The sequence below is a fragment of the Protomyctophum bolini genome (genome assembly GCF_963924005.1).
Source record: "Protomyctophum bolini genome assembly, chromosome: 16".
Lineage (NCBI taxonomy): Eukaryota > Metazoa > Chordata > Actinopteri > Myctophiformes > Myctophidae > Protomyctophum > Protomyctophum bolini.
In genome coordinates, this window is record NC_137877.1 from 8,143,944 (window position 1) to 8,158,475 (window position 14,532).

General features: G+C 43.4%; 1 protein-coding gene across 2 annotated transcripts in view; it reads left to right on the plus strand.

Moving 5' to 3' along the window:
* The window catches only part of tbc1d4 (TBC1 domain family, member 4), a 47,036-nt gene that overhangs the window by 3,868 nt on the left and 28,636 nt on the right, over window positions 1-14,532 (plus strand). For both annotated transcript variants that reach the window (XM_080785315.1, XM_080785316.1), the window contains exons 2-9: window positions 6,209-6,343; window positions 7,881-8,127; window positions 8,951-9,201; window positions 11,112-11,201; window positions 11,785-11,889; window positions 12,040-12,172; window positions 13,541-13,632; window positions 14,047-14,157. In XM_080785315.1, the coding sequence (XP_080641441.1) occupies window positions 6,209-6,343; window positions 7,881-8,127; window positions 8,951-9,201; window positions 11,112-11,201; window positions 11,785-11,889; window positions 12,040-12,172; window positions 13,541-13,632; window positions 14,047-14,157 (1,164 nt within the window). The remainder of the gene's footprint in view (window positions 1-6,208; window positions 6,344-7,880; window positions 8,128-8,950; window positions 9,202-11,111; window positions 11,202-11,784; window positions 11,890-12,039; window positions 12,173-13,540; window positions 13,633-14,046; window positions 14,158-14,532) is intronic.

Sequence of the window (14,532 nt, forward strand, 5' to 3'; positions counted from 1 at the left end):
ACGTTTCAGCAGTCAGTCTGGAATTAACGTATGCAATTAATGCATTCAAAAGTGCTGAATTAATGTTTTATGGACCCATAATAGTGATTATTATTTAAGTTAAGTTTTGCCATAATCAGGTACCGTTAAGGTACGGCCATGACAGCAATGGTAGGCCTACAAAAACTGTAAAAAATATATATAATAATTAATCATATTCGGCTATTCGGTATTCGGTTTTTGGCCAACTGTTTCCTATATTTGGTATTCGGTTTTGGCCAATAAATTCCCTTTCGGTGCCTCCCTACTTACCATTTCAATTTCCAATCCAATCTCAGTGTGGTCAATATTTGACATTGTGAACCTGAAGAAACCTCTTCTGCCAATATACGAAATAGAGGGTATGCATAAAGTGAGTGTCAAATTCAGTGGCAAAGTGAGTTTAATGAAATCAGATAGGACTTTTCTGTTTGGATGTATGGGCGGTCAAGGCCATGAAGTATAGTGTTTTTGTTACTCAGTAGGCGTTCTGCATCAACTTGATGATGATGATACCATACCCTCTATTGAGAGAGTCAAGCTTGACACACGGCATGATGTATGGAGGTAGTATACCACATGGAGCCACTCCATTAACAAATACGGCAATCAGAGGCTGATTTTGTGGACTTTGTAACCCGAGTACTGCTGTCACAGCTGAGTGTATATCAGAGTATTTATTCTTTCTTTTATAGTTTCTGTCAACTCTACAGCGCTGGATTTCCCGAAATGCAAACCAAGAAATTATATAAAAAAATCCAGTGTTAAATCTATTTGCTGTATTAGAATATAGTGAATGACAGTCTTAAGTTTCTTTTTCTGTCCATCATGATATACGCTGTGGGTTATTTGATCTCCTATTTTACTTATTTGTGAAAATGTTCACCTATAATGACATGCACTATAGACGCCAAGTTGAAAGTGTTAATAGTTTGAACAAAATCTGTAGGCTACTACAGTAGTATGAATAACAATCTGTGCAAAAGGTATGTAGAGAGCCTTCTGTCTCATTTGAGCTTTTGACCCTCATCAGGGTGAGATGTACGGGAGCCTGTATCTTTTGTGTTGACTTGGGACAAGATGTTTGTCAGCTTGACCCCTCTGTTGTGTCCACTCAGGCAGGTGGAAAAGCACTGAGTGGGCGTTGTAACTGTTTTGAGAGGTGCAGCTGGAAGCACACTATCACAACAGGTGCGTTTACAGTCCTCCCTTCTTCCACAGGCGAGTGAGTCAGACAAAGCAAAGTTTATCAATGTGTATTATTCTTTGCTGAGAATCGCCTCTTTTGACTTGTCAGCTATTTAATCATGATTTATTTCGGTGTTGCAGCTATTTCACAAAACATGTCTTTAACCTCAATAGTCAATTCATTATCCAGCATTTAATATGTTTTCTGTGAACATAATTTTCCCTTTGTGGCTATATGCAAAAGACCAATTTTTGTTTGATCCAGCAAGAAGTCACCGTACTTGTCACTATACTGCAAATGACGGGGATTACTTATTTTACATTAGAAGCCAACATGCCTCTTTGTTTAGGGTGGCTACTAGTTCATTATAGCACACATTGGGGGATATAAATCATATATTTCTTTATGTTTAAACAATGGACACAAAAAGTAAACAAGATCTTTCTTGTGCTTAGTGTAAGGTGATTAAGTTGACTTAAGCAAAGCCAGTCATGCTTATGAATTCAAGGAATCTCTGTGCAGCATGTATGTAGTCACTACATACATGCTGCACAGAGATTCCTTGAAGTGTATACACTAACTTTGCCTTGAGGTTTTAACTCTGGATAAATTAACTTCAATGGCAACAGGCGTTGATTTTGTTGCATTCGTTTCAGTAGCACTAGTACTGTACACACTACACAGTAGGTGCTTAATTATTGGGAATTTTGAATGGCCCTTTGGTCTCAATCTACACTTATTCTCTGTTCATCTTTATTTCCAACATCATATTATACTGAAACAATAAGCTATGGATGTTGGAAAAAGTCTCATTTGGTTTAATTTCAGGTTCTGTAGAGTAATGTGGTTTTGAGTTTCCCTGTGGTGTGGTATGATGGTGTTGATAGAAGGAACTAAGGATGTAAAGAGAGATAAACTACTTAGTTACTAAAGGCATTCCTTGTGCTTATTTTCTCTTAAAGCTCAAAGGGAGAGAATAGTCTGTGTGCAGGTTGGAGCTAACGACAACCAGGGGAACATTTACAGTGAGAGGATGCTTTTATTTTAATTTTTATGATCAGTACTTTATTTTAGATAAAATTTTAGAACACAGAAAACATAAAATACAAACACAAGCAACAACAGCAGGATACGTATTCATGGACATAGAGAGGATGCATTTTTGAACACGTTTTTTAACATATCTGTTCCATTGCACCATTTTGCCTCAGTTTCTGCCCTTGCCTAAGTTGCCTCCACTCACTGGCCTTGAATTCGGTTTACTGCAAATAATTAATCAGATCAAATGCTGCACCGGTGGGCATCATCTTACTTTATGAATAATACACCTGGGTTGTTAAATGTTAAGCTGACACGTTTATGTTTATATCAATCAACGGCCAAGTGGTGCAAGCCATAACACAGTGTTTTGTTGCCTTGACTGTGATTTCAAAAGCAGGGTCTTTGCATTCACTTGATGGCATATTACATCAAAAACTGCTTTTGGAAGAAGAACTTGCACTTTATATTTCACAAGCTCAAAGTAACCAAATAAGTTAGTTATTTGTGTAATTAGGTTACATTTTGCAGATTTGTTATGTATTCGGTTATTTCGTCAGAGGAGCACACAGTGGGAGTCACACAGACAATCCTGAAGCCACCATATTTTGTGCATATTTTGTTGGACTGTTATTATTGTCATATAAAGCCCGATTTAGACAGAGTCATGCAACGTGTCACTCACAACGACAATGTTCTTTCAAAATGACAAATCAACACTTTCCTCAGTTGATTATACCGGTACATTATACTTACACACCATACTTTGTCACTGAAGCGTAAATCAGGCTTACGGGAAACCCAAAATGTAGCCTAGCTTGTTTTCTATTGCCAGTGGTAATTCTTAATAACATGTTTCGGTGTGAGTCTTGTCTTACAGCCTGTGCCAAGCTGTGTGATCTCCAGATATTGACTGGAAATTTTCAAGTATGCCTGGGAAATAAGCCAGTTGACAGAATGCAAACGTAACCACACCCTTACTTTTACTTAGACAAGTCAGATCTTTGTGTCAGCAAAGAGATGGTTTAGTATACATACATGATGTACTCCCTTTTTCTCTGTATCTTAAAGGACTCCTCTGTCTCTCTCTCTCTCTCTCTCTCTCTCTCTCTCTCTCTCTCTCTCTCTCTCTCTAGCCCTGCACGCTCTTGCTCTGAAGGCAGGCACTTTAAGTGTTTGACCTTAAAATGGTAGCCACAGCAACAACATGGTGTTGGTCAGGCAAAAATATTTGATCTCCCTGTCTCGTTTTGGATGAATTGGCTTCTTGTGTGGGGGGTTGAATTTTCTTTTTCCCACACAAAACTCTCATTCACCTTTTACTGGAGATTTCTGTTTCCCTAGTACCTTTTTCCTATATTAATTCCTGCATTCGGTATTGCTATGCTCATAACCATCTAGAGTAGGAAGGATTGAGGCATTTTGATCTTTGCCAGACCAAAAAGGGAGGCAGTTTTCACCCCTGTGTGTGTGTGTGTGTGTGTGTGTGTGTGTCCACCTGTAAAGCTGTGGAAAACATTTCTTGCACAACACTGGACCAATTGGTGTCAAATATCACATGTACACTCACTCACCAGGTCAAGGAAGAACCTCTGCCCCAAATATTTAACATAAGTCTTATGGTGGCACCAGGCACGTGCAGAGAGTGTTAGAGAGGCAGGGGATGAAATCCCATAAGAGGGCACGTTTGCAAAAAAAAATGCAAAAATAGCAGATCTACAAGCTCACGCTGCGACGCGCTGAGAGATACTTTCACAACCCTGCTACTTTCGCAAACCCTGCACTCTTTATCTACTGGAGATGCGGTGTACAAATTAGTTCAGGAGACTTCAGGGAAAAAAAACATTCTCCTGAATGCTGCCTTCCGGTATGGCATGGAAAGGAGAGGAGGGCATTTGCAGTTCTTTCACCATAGTAAATGCTGCATTCGTGGTCTGCAGAGGGCAGTTGTTTTACAGACGGGTAAAAGGGCAGGGGCTGAAGCCCCCTTTGAGCTCTATGTATGTGTGCACGTCCCTGGGGTGGCACTATAACAGCCCACGTTTTGGCCTATACTCATAGGTCCAAAACTAAATTCCCACCCGGAATTCCTTGGATCACGACAGAAATCACCATAAGACCACGGCCATTCTCGCCTATCCTTTTCTTCAAAACACCCATTTTAACTTCTACAGATTTTGTCCAAAACTGATCGGTACACGTCATCTCTGGGGATTTGTGATCAACATGTATCATTCAGATTTTTCATATTACGTTCTTATTGGCTAAAAAAATGCCAAAGATCTTGAAACGATCTACCCCAAATTTGAATGAACATAGAGGGGCCTCTAAACAACAGCAAGTTAAAAGCAACTTCACTTGCACCCAACAAATGCTACAAATGTCATTGTTGAATATAATATCATGTTGAATACAATATGCAGAAACATGCACATTTTATTTTCATCATATTAGGTACAAATAGTCTGGTGAGTCGTGTGACAATGACCATCAAACAGGGTTTTGATACTTCATACTGTTTGCCTGTAATCACCTTCAAAGATTTGTGGGCGGGCCTAATTCTTACAAAAAGAAGAAGGGGCCTCTATGGAGCACGCGTCCAGAAGCACTTTCACTTCTGCCCATAGTGGGCATGCATACATTGCAAATGTATGTTGTAGAAATGGTACCTGCCCAGCTTCCTCGTGCCTTGATGGACTGACACAGCCCTGATTAGGGAACCGAGCCTGGTGGAGATCTGCAGAGTGCAGCTTTGTTTGTAGTTGTTACATAATTTCTCTTCCTCTAAAACCAAAGCATATTTGCGCAACAAACAGGCCACCTGTGTGCTTATCAGATACTGTGATAGATTTGTGTGCAGAATGCGGAGCGGCTGTTTGTTTTAGACTCATTGGTGCTAAAACAAGAACTTCAGTTGACCTTGGCTCAGATCACTCTTGCTTTTTAAGGGGCTCTGTCATCAATAAGTGTCCCCCTCCTCTTCCACTGTGCCTGCTAAATTAAGAGTGTGTTGATTTTCTCATTTCATATACAGGAAAATGTATTTAAGGGGCATGCCGGTAGCCGACCGGATACTCATACTGCATCGACCGCATAATCAATCATCCCCTGTTCACTTCCGGCTGTAGACCTGTGTTGCAGCATGTCTTTCCCCCTCTGTCCCCACTAGAGAAGTGGATTCACACATTCTGCTGTATTGCTAATGAATGGCCCAGAGAAGTCTTGTATTCTCTTGCCTTGACTTGTGCAGTTTACCTTCCTTCCTTCCTTCCTTGACTTGAGTCACAAAGAGTGTCCTTGTGCTCTCTGGCATGGATGCAACTGTCTGCACTTTCAGTCTGTGTAACAGCGAAGCCGAGGCAGAGTGACTGACCTTCAGTTCTCTTGTTTCTTCCAGCCTATAGGTGTGTTTTGTCTTCAGTCAGTAATGAGCCTGGGCGTTCCCTGGCCTCTCTCCCAGTTCTGACAACATTATGCTGCTTGGCCTGTCCTTTGTTGACTAGTCCTTTGTCACAGTGAAAATACAGTGTTGTGCTATTGCCTTTAACTATTTGAAAAAAAACTGTACGCTCGCAAAACCTTTCTGTTTACAACGACATACCCGGCAGCTAGACCACGTCTCAACTGCAAATCAAGACTTTATTGTCACATCATGCACTTACAGTAGTCTGTGAAATTCCTTGTTGTACAAGCTCAACTTTGCACTTATAATATGAGTTATCCAGGGTTTGATGAGATCAGTGTCATGATCTTCATATATGACGGACTTATGGCCATATATGGTGGCATGACGGACAGACTGACTGACGGACTGACTGACTGTTCTGCAGGTTTTCATAGTAATCTGCGACCTACAGTCGCTATAACCTGACCACAATTCCTGATTGCTTTCATTTGTCTTTTAAAGTTCTACCTCAATTATCATTTTAATCTCACCCTCATGTACTTCCCCCGTCTCTCTAGGTTCCAGAGGTGATCACTACTCTTCGCCAGGCATCTAAATCGGCTCTGACAGTGACAGGAGATGCAAAACATAAGCAGGAGACAGACGAGGCCTTCTACAACTCCCAGAAGTTTGAGGTGCTCTACTGCGGCAAGGTAGAACCCAATAAGCACATCTTACGTTTAACGTAGAATCCTGAGTGTTCATTTAACTGTAAGGGTCTTATCTTCCATCTAAGACGGCGCTAAACCGTTTATAGCGCCACATTTTTAGCACCAACCATATACCAAATCACTGTGTGCTGATTTTGCGTGTGGGTGTGTGTTGGTCTTAAAATGAGGTGTGGCTATGTGCCGTGGATTCAAATTTCCCACACATTAATTGCAATGAACCTTTGGCTAAGCCCCACCCTCTCCCACTTAGACACTCCCACTTGGACACTTTCCAGCCGGGCTCATTCATTCCAATGTAAATATCAAGGATTTTACACATTAAATACTGGTTCATTTTTGGAAACAGACCTTCAAAATCTCTTCCAAATCCGTCAACAAGGCCTGCCATATGCACTGGAAACATATGTGCGTGACAAACAATGTTTTATCATATAGGAAAACTATTGGTGGAGAGGCTTGTCTAACCCATGTTATGCTTAGCTGTGATTGGACCACGTGATTCTTCATTTATCCTATGAAAAGTTGCAGCGGCTATGCCTGTTAGATGAGCCGTGATGGAAATTAATGCAGCGTATACGTATGCCTCATTTACAGTAGTTGTAGTGTCAACCAAAATATCTGATGTACAAGGCAGCTCACAACTTGTCGCAGCAGGTTTTATCTATCTATAAATGCACCACGTCACAGTGTGTAAGGCTTTAATGCATGTAAGTCGAGAACCGTTCGCCCCAACCGACTTCAAACTCGACACACGTGTTCCACACCCCCACAGGGGAGTGCAGTGCCCGGTGTCGAGTCGGTCGGAAAACACACGGTTATCCAGAACCGCCACAAAAAAAGGCCTCTGCCCGGGCTCTGGACAGAGCCTTTTCTGACATCACAACACTCCATATTTGGGCATGCCTGACACAGAACTCCATATGTACGTGTGTACGTCTGTAATCCACTTAACTCGAGAACCGTCAGGACCCACGGTTGTCCAGAACTGCCACTGGCCTGTTCTGACATCCATATTTGGGCATTCCTCACACAGAACTCCATACTGTATATAGGAATAAAGGGACACAGAGAGACAGATACAGAAATCTACATATATGGGCATTAAAGGGAGGCAGACTGATGGGGTGGGCACAACGGATATTGCATAGCCGGGTGCGGCATGGATCTCCAACTTTGACTTGGTGCTCTATACAGCCCGGGCACCAGTCTAGCTAATGTAATGTCCAAAACACCTATGACTAATTCAGGAGTCAGGCACCGGGCACAGACACATAGCGGACACATTTGGCGTCCCTTAAATAGCACCATTGCTCCGGAACACGATGGCAAGACCATGCGCCGTGGCGCAATGGTTCGTTTTTAAAATAGGGCCCCTTAGAATGTACAAGTTTACTCTTTCAGGTCCATTTGGGCACTCGGAGTTAATGTTACAGTGTACTATTTAGTAAGTATTTACCTTTCCTGCTGATAAGTGAACCGAATCAATTTTTTTTTGGTTGTGATATAAATCTAACCCCAGGTGACGGTCGGACACAAAAAGGCTCCAGCCACCCTCATCGACGACTGCATCGATAAGTTCCGCCAGCACGAGTTGGAGCGCAAGCGCCTGCGCTTGCTCAACGGCCAACGGAGCTCCGTGGAAAGCATCGAACCGGTGGAGTTCATCATGGGGGGAGACGGAGACCCCCTGTCGTCTGTCCTGAACGAGAGTCTGGAGAGTTCCGACAGCCTCGACAGAGTGGACGACATGTTGAACGGAGGTGGAGGTATGACTAATGAATGAACCCCTTGTTGCATAGGTTTTAAGCTTAGCTTGCACTGCGCAAAAAGACTGTAATACGGATGTGTATATATTACAGGAAACTTTCCAACAAACTCTGGTAAACTCCCAAACTGTACCATCAACACCTGCATATTACCGTATATTACTGTATATGCCTGCTAAAGTTGAGATTTACGGGCAAATCTAGTGCCCATAATTGCCCGTTTTCACGCAGTGTTGTTTGAATTGATTTAGCTTCAGAAACATCTACCTGTCGAGAAGTGCATTTATTTCCAAGTACATTTACACACAGACATTTGCATTTAACCTTTCCTAACCGTAAGGAACAGTGTTCATTGTCTGAATTTGGGCCGGTTTGTCCTCTGGAGCAGAGCCACAGTAAGAGAGAGCTAATAGTTGAGATACTTGCCATTAAGTAAATTTTTACAACACATACAAGAACCTACGTTGTCATGAGAAAATACGCGATGGCCATGAAACACCAGGGTCTTGAGTTGAAATTGTATGTACAGTCACAACACTGTATATTCCCATGTAAACTTGCATATCAGAAACAAATCATCAGAAAATTGCATATAATTCTGTAGCAGCAGCCATGACCGTAAGGGGCCGATTCAAACTCAGGCTCGGCAGAAATTTTCAGTAGCACCGAAGAGACGACTTTAGGACGGTACCCGCCCCCCGAAACTCAAATGACGTCACATTGTAGGCTCTACAGCGCTGAACCGAATAGGAGTATGAATCGCGCCTAACACGCAAGACTGGTGTGTGTGTATGTGTGTGTGTGTGTGTGTGTGTGTGTGCAGGTTCAGGTAAGGGCCTGACCAGCAGCTCCAGCCAGAGCAGCCTGAGGGGAGCCTTCCCAGAATGCATCCTGGAGGACTCTGGCTACGAGGAGCAGCAGGAGTTCCGCACGCGCTGCAGCAGCCTGGCAGGGAGCCTGCAGAGGAAGCCCCGGGACGGGGCCATGATCCCTCCCACGCGGCGGCGACACGCCAGCGCGCCCAACCACGTCCAGCCCTCCGACACGGACAAGAACCGCACCATGCTCTTTCAGGTACACCGAAAGAACATGGGCGACGACGACGCACTTGTCTGACAATGTAGCCTCGGAAACCCAGACGTTTTTATTTCCAGGGAGGAAAAAAAAAGTCTGGGTCCGAGTCCACTTCAATTTGGCATAGAGTAGCGCAAACATCGCTCACTCTCTGCTGATTTCTGATTGTCTGCACCTTTGTTAAATTGACACACAGGCACACATGTACACAAACTACACACACACACACTCCTCTCTCTCTCTGTCGCTCTAAGTAATTAGTCTCATGTCGATGTCGCGCAGCTGCGCATAGTTTCTCCCCTGCCGGGAGCTGCCTATGCCATAGAAAGCGTGAGTTCCAGGCTACTGACAATGTGACTTTGCACAATGACCATAATAGTGGTCGAGGGCCGCACAATGCGGTAGCATAATGGTAGCGTTTACTCGTCTTAGTTTCAAACTGGTCATTCTAAAGAACGTTTTTCTCTTCTTTACGGTCCAGTTGACTGTAAGAAGAGCAAAAGGCTGAGATAGGTATACAATTCAGCCTGTAGACTAGAGAATCCCCACAGGGTCTAAGAGCTTCACCTCAACATACATTGTTTTTGGAACGTGGTCGAACATGTGGCTCAGCATATTCACCTGCATGCTTCGCTAGTCACAAGGTGTGATGAGTCCAATTTGGTTCCCTTCTTAAACAACAATGAGATGAATTGACTCTGTAAATTGTAAAACTCAACTAGTGGTATGTTGTGATGGTCTGTGCACTTGATGACACACACACACACACACACACACACACACACACACACACACACACACACACACACACACACGCTTGCTTGCTTCAGCACTGTTTGTCATTCAATCTCATCCTACATTTAGCCTAGACTCTTCAGGACTCAGTACTGCAAATCATTTTAATTTGAAACCAGGTTGTCAGTTATATTACTAGACTGTGTGTTACTGCCCTTCATAAAGAGCTAGTCACTCTCAATCGCAGAATTAGTTTGAAGCTTTATTGCTTGCTTGACAGTTTGTTTTGGCTTTCTCATTGATGGTTAAAGATCCCATGACCTCCCGATGGACTGTATGATGTAGCGCATTTTAAAAGAAAAGATTTAAACTAGCAGCTGTAGATGTAATATTAATCAATAATGTGCAACAACATGACCTATTCATCGGCTAAAATGAGCTACCCGCATTTTATTTTTTATTCTTTTTCAAATATCACAAGTGAAGCACAAGAAAAAAAGCGATCAAATATAGATGCTGATGTCATACAGTCATATGGAGTCAGCTGCTGCCATTCCTCGCACGCTATGGCAATTTTCTCGTGAAGCTAATTCAGAGAACTGGAGCACAGCGCTCGATACAATACAATACAATAGACTGTTGCAGTCAATTATGGGAAAAATCATTTTTTTTGCGGACTACTGACCTTGTTTTTGAGTTGTGCGTTTCTACAGTATGTTTTTCATTGAACGGGTCCCTGAAAGTAGCTGTATACAGTAGTACCACATCAGGCCACGATTGCCACATTATCTATGCATGAAGGGCAGATAGACCTGTTGTGAGCGCTATACATTGTACCTTTCAATCCGGGAGCTACCTCTGTGTCTCATGAGTTGTCGCTATAAATACGGGTAGCAATATTATTTCTATGTATGTATGTATATATATATATATATATATATTATAAGAATTTGAAGGTTTTCAGACTACTTTAGGTTAGGTTTTAGAAGGTGTTTTACTGTTTTCAGAATTGGCCTCAGGTCTAAAGTGTGTGCGTGTGTGTACGTGTATGTGCATGCATGCGTGCCTCTGTCTCTCTCTCTCTCTCTCTCTCTCTCTCTCTCTCTCTCTCTCTCTCTCTCTCTCTCGCTGTGTACATGGCCTCTGACCATACTATACTGTACTGTGTTTCATAGGTGGGGCGTTTTGAAGTGAACCTCATCAGTCCAGACAGTAAATCTGTTGTGCTGGAAAAGATCTTCAAAGATATCTCATCGTGCTCTCAGGTCAGTTTGTTTTCACTAGTGTCACAACAAGTGTCCCGTCCTCTCTCCCCCAGACAAAGTCATACTCAGAGAACAAGCTCTTCTCTGCAGAAGAAACCCGTGTTCTTTTTTTGAGTGGTGCAACCACTCCAAGGAACAGCAATGTCCGTGTCCGCCTATGTGTCGTCCCGCCTATGTATGTGTTAATGAGCACGAGTGTGACTATTGGTACCAGTAGGGTCGCTGTTGTACAGAAACAGAGACAGAGATAGTGCTGTACGGTTGCCTGCTAATGAGAGAGAGAGAGGGGGGGTTCACACAGGTGTGATTTTTTTGTTTTGTTTTAGTTTACTTGTGCATTAGAGCTCGTCGACACCAAGTCGGCCCAATGTTTGGCTCCCGTGCAACATTATGGAGAATCTGAAATGCTACAACAATATCCATCCATGTGCGTTTGTGCATCACCGTACATTAGCCGATTGTGGAGATCCCATTAGTGCACTCTCTTATCATCCATGCTTGTTGTGGGGCTGCATTCAAAAAGCCCCCAAAGGTCTCGTCTGATTGAAAGTCTAATCCTAGTGTCTTCTTCTAACATTTACAGGGCGTGAAGCAGACCGACCATTTTGGGTTCATCTGCCGGGAGCCCGTGGAGGGTGGTCCCAGTCAGTATATCTGCTATGTCTTCCAGTGTGCCAGTGAGTCCCTGGTGAGTTGTGTGGAGCATGATGCAACCTCATGAGAGGAACTCAGGCTTTCTTTTAACCTTTAAGCCCCTGTTTTCAGTGACTTCAAGCTTTTTTCCACACTGTCTGTCTGTTTGTGTGTGTGTGTGTGTGTGTGTGTGCGTGCGTGTCAGGTGGAAGAGGTGATGCAGACCATGAAGCAGGCGTTCAGCACGGCACAGGCCCTGCAGAGCAACACGACGCAGATTCAGCTGTGCGAAGCCTGTCCCATGCACAAACTGCACAAGCTGTGCGAGAGGATCGAAGGTAGGCAGTTTGAACTATAAGAAAAAGTCCTTCTGCACACCGACAATGGTGTCATGATATGTTGTATACTTGTATTTTTATAGTGATGTCTTAGTGTTTCCTGTTTTCCCTAGTTACTGTTTCCTGTGTTGTCTCACCTCCCTGTGTTATCTAGTTTTCTCCACCTGTGTCCTGTTAGTCTCCCAGCCTATCCCAGTGTTGATTGTTTGTTCTGTTCACCTGTGTATTGTTACTTGCGCAAGCAGAGCGCGCAAGTAATAATTCGCTTGGTCTCTTCAAAGTGACAGCACGTATTTTTCAACCGTTTTTATGTGTATGCAAATCTGTGCCTGTTTTGCTGGGACCAGATACCACATTACGTCATCACTGAGAGCTAGTCATACATATACACACCATGTACTCTGGTCCCAGCTCTCAACGATGACGTAATGTGGTATCTGGTCCCAGCAAACCAGGCACAGACTTGCATACACATAAAAACGGTTGAAAAAAAACTGGCTGTCACTTTTTGGAACCAAGTAACCACAGTATACTGCTAATCAAATTATTATGTCTAGTCATTAGTCATTGCTGGGACGGTGCATACGCATCGAAAAGGCTGGGACGGTGCATAGGGCGCAAAGTAACCACAGTATACCGCTAATCAACTTACAAATGACATATACATAGAGGCAGAAACTGAGATTTGACAGTTTGTAGCGGTTTGTAGCGGTCGAAAGTACTTGCGCGCTCTGCTTGCGCAAGTGGGCCATACACTAGTAGGCCATAAATGGCTAGTGTGCAACAAGCAAGTATGCACTCGGCAGAGTGCAGTTCTAGTTTTCCCTGTGTCTACTTATACCCTCAGTTCCTTGTGTTCCCTGCTTGAATATAGTTTATGTTATGGTGTGTCCAGCCCATGTATGTCCTGTGTTGGTATTGGTAAATAAATCGTCATTTAAACGTCATCTGCCTGCCTTCCTGTGTGGTTCTGCATTTCGGTCCAACACCTGTCTCATACCGTGACAAATGGATTGGACAGGTGCGTCGGATAACTGGAACTGAGAAGTAAAGGAACAAAAGAATCCTGCACACTGTCTCAGGCCTGAAACGTTGCTCAATAAATCTAAACTCGAGTGAAGACAGTGTGCGGGATTCTTTTTTCTCTACTAGGCTGTTTGAACTGAACTCGGCCCTGCAGCACTTTCACTAGTGATTGGGTTCTGACTGTCTGAGGTCAGAAAGGACACAATAATTGTAACCACTTGTGCAAAATGTACATTCACAAATACCGCTCTCACTGTCTTTGGTCATGACTACATGAATGCATTCAGTAAGGGTCTTAAGCGAGGCAATCCTTTTTTCCATTTTGATTTGTGTGTTTCCCAGGTCTCTATCCACCCAGGGCGAAGGTATCCATCCAAAAATACCTCTCCCAGCTGGGTGACAATGAGCAGGCTGATATATTTGAGCGCGTTCAGGTAATGTCTTACTACTCTGGCAAAATAGGTGACATTTTAACGCTTTCATGTCATATTAACTTGGTGATGTTTACTTTATTTTATTATTGTTATTGTAATGCATAGGATAGTACTGGTAATAGTGTGTGTGTGTGTGTGTGTGTGTGTGTGTGTGTGTGTGTGTGTGTGTGTGTGTGTGTGTGTGCGTGCGTGTGCGTGTGCGTGTTTTATACGTGATTAACTCGCCCGAAGATATATATATTTTAGAACTATTCTTTGTGTCATGTCACTGTACAGTTTTCACCACGAATAGAGGGCCTTAACCTGTATGAATGAGGCAGGCAACAACTATATCAACTATATGAATGATGTTTGGTGCAAAATCAGCTATATATATATATATACGAATATATGCGCACGTGTCCGTGTCTGCAGAGGATGAAGCCTGGGTCGGATCACGAGGAGAATGAGCTGGTGATTCTGCATCTGAGACAGCTCTCTGGGACCAAGCAGGAGACCCACGTCCACATCGGAGATGCGCCTCAGGTAGTTAAATCTGTGACTGAATGTCTATTCCCTGGTCGTCCCCACTGGAGTTCACTAATGTCTATTCCCTGGTCGTCCCCACTGGAGTTCACTAATGTCTATTCCCTGGTCGTCCCCACTGGAGTTCACTAATGTCTATTCCCTGGTCGTCCCCACTAGAGTTCACTAATGTCTATTCCCTGGTCCCTACTGGAGTTCACTAATGTCTATTCCCTGGTCCCCACTAGAGTTCACTAATGTCTATTCCCTGGTCCCCACTGGAGTTCACTAATGTCTATTCCCTGGTCCCCACTGGAGTTCACTAATGTCTATTCCCTGGTCCCACTGGAGTTCACTAATGTCTATTCCCTGGTCCCCACTGGAGTTCACTAATGT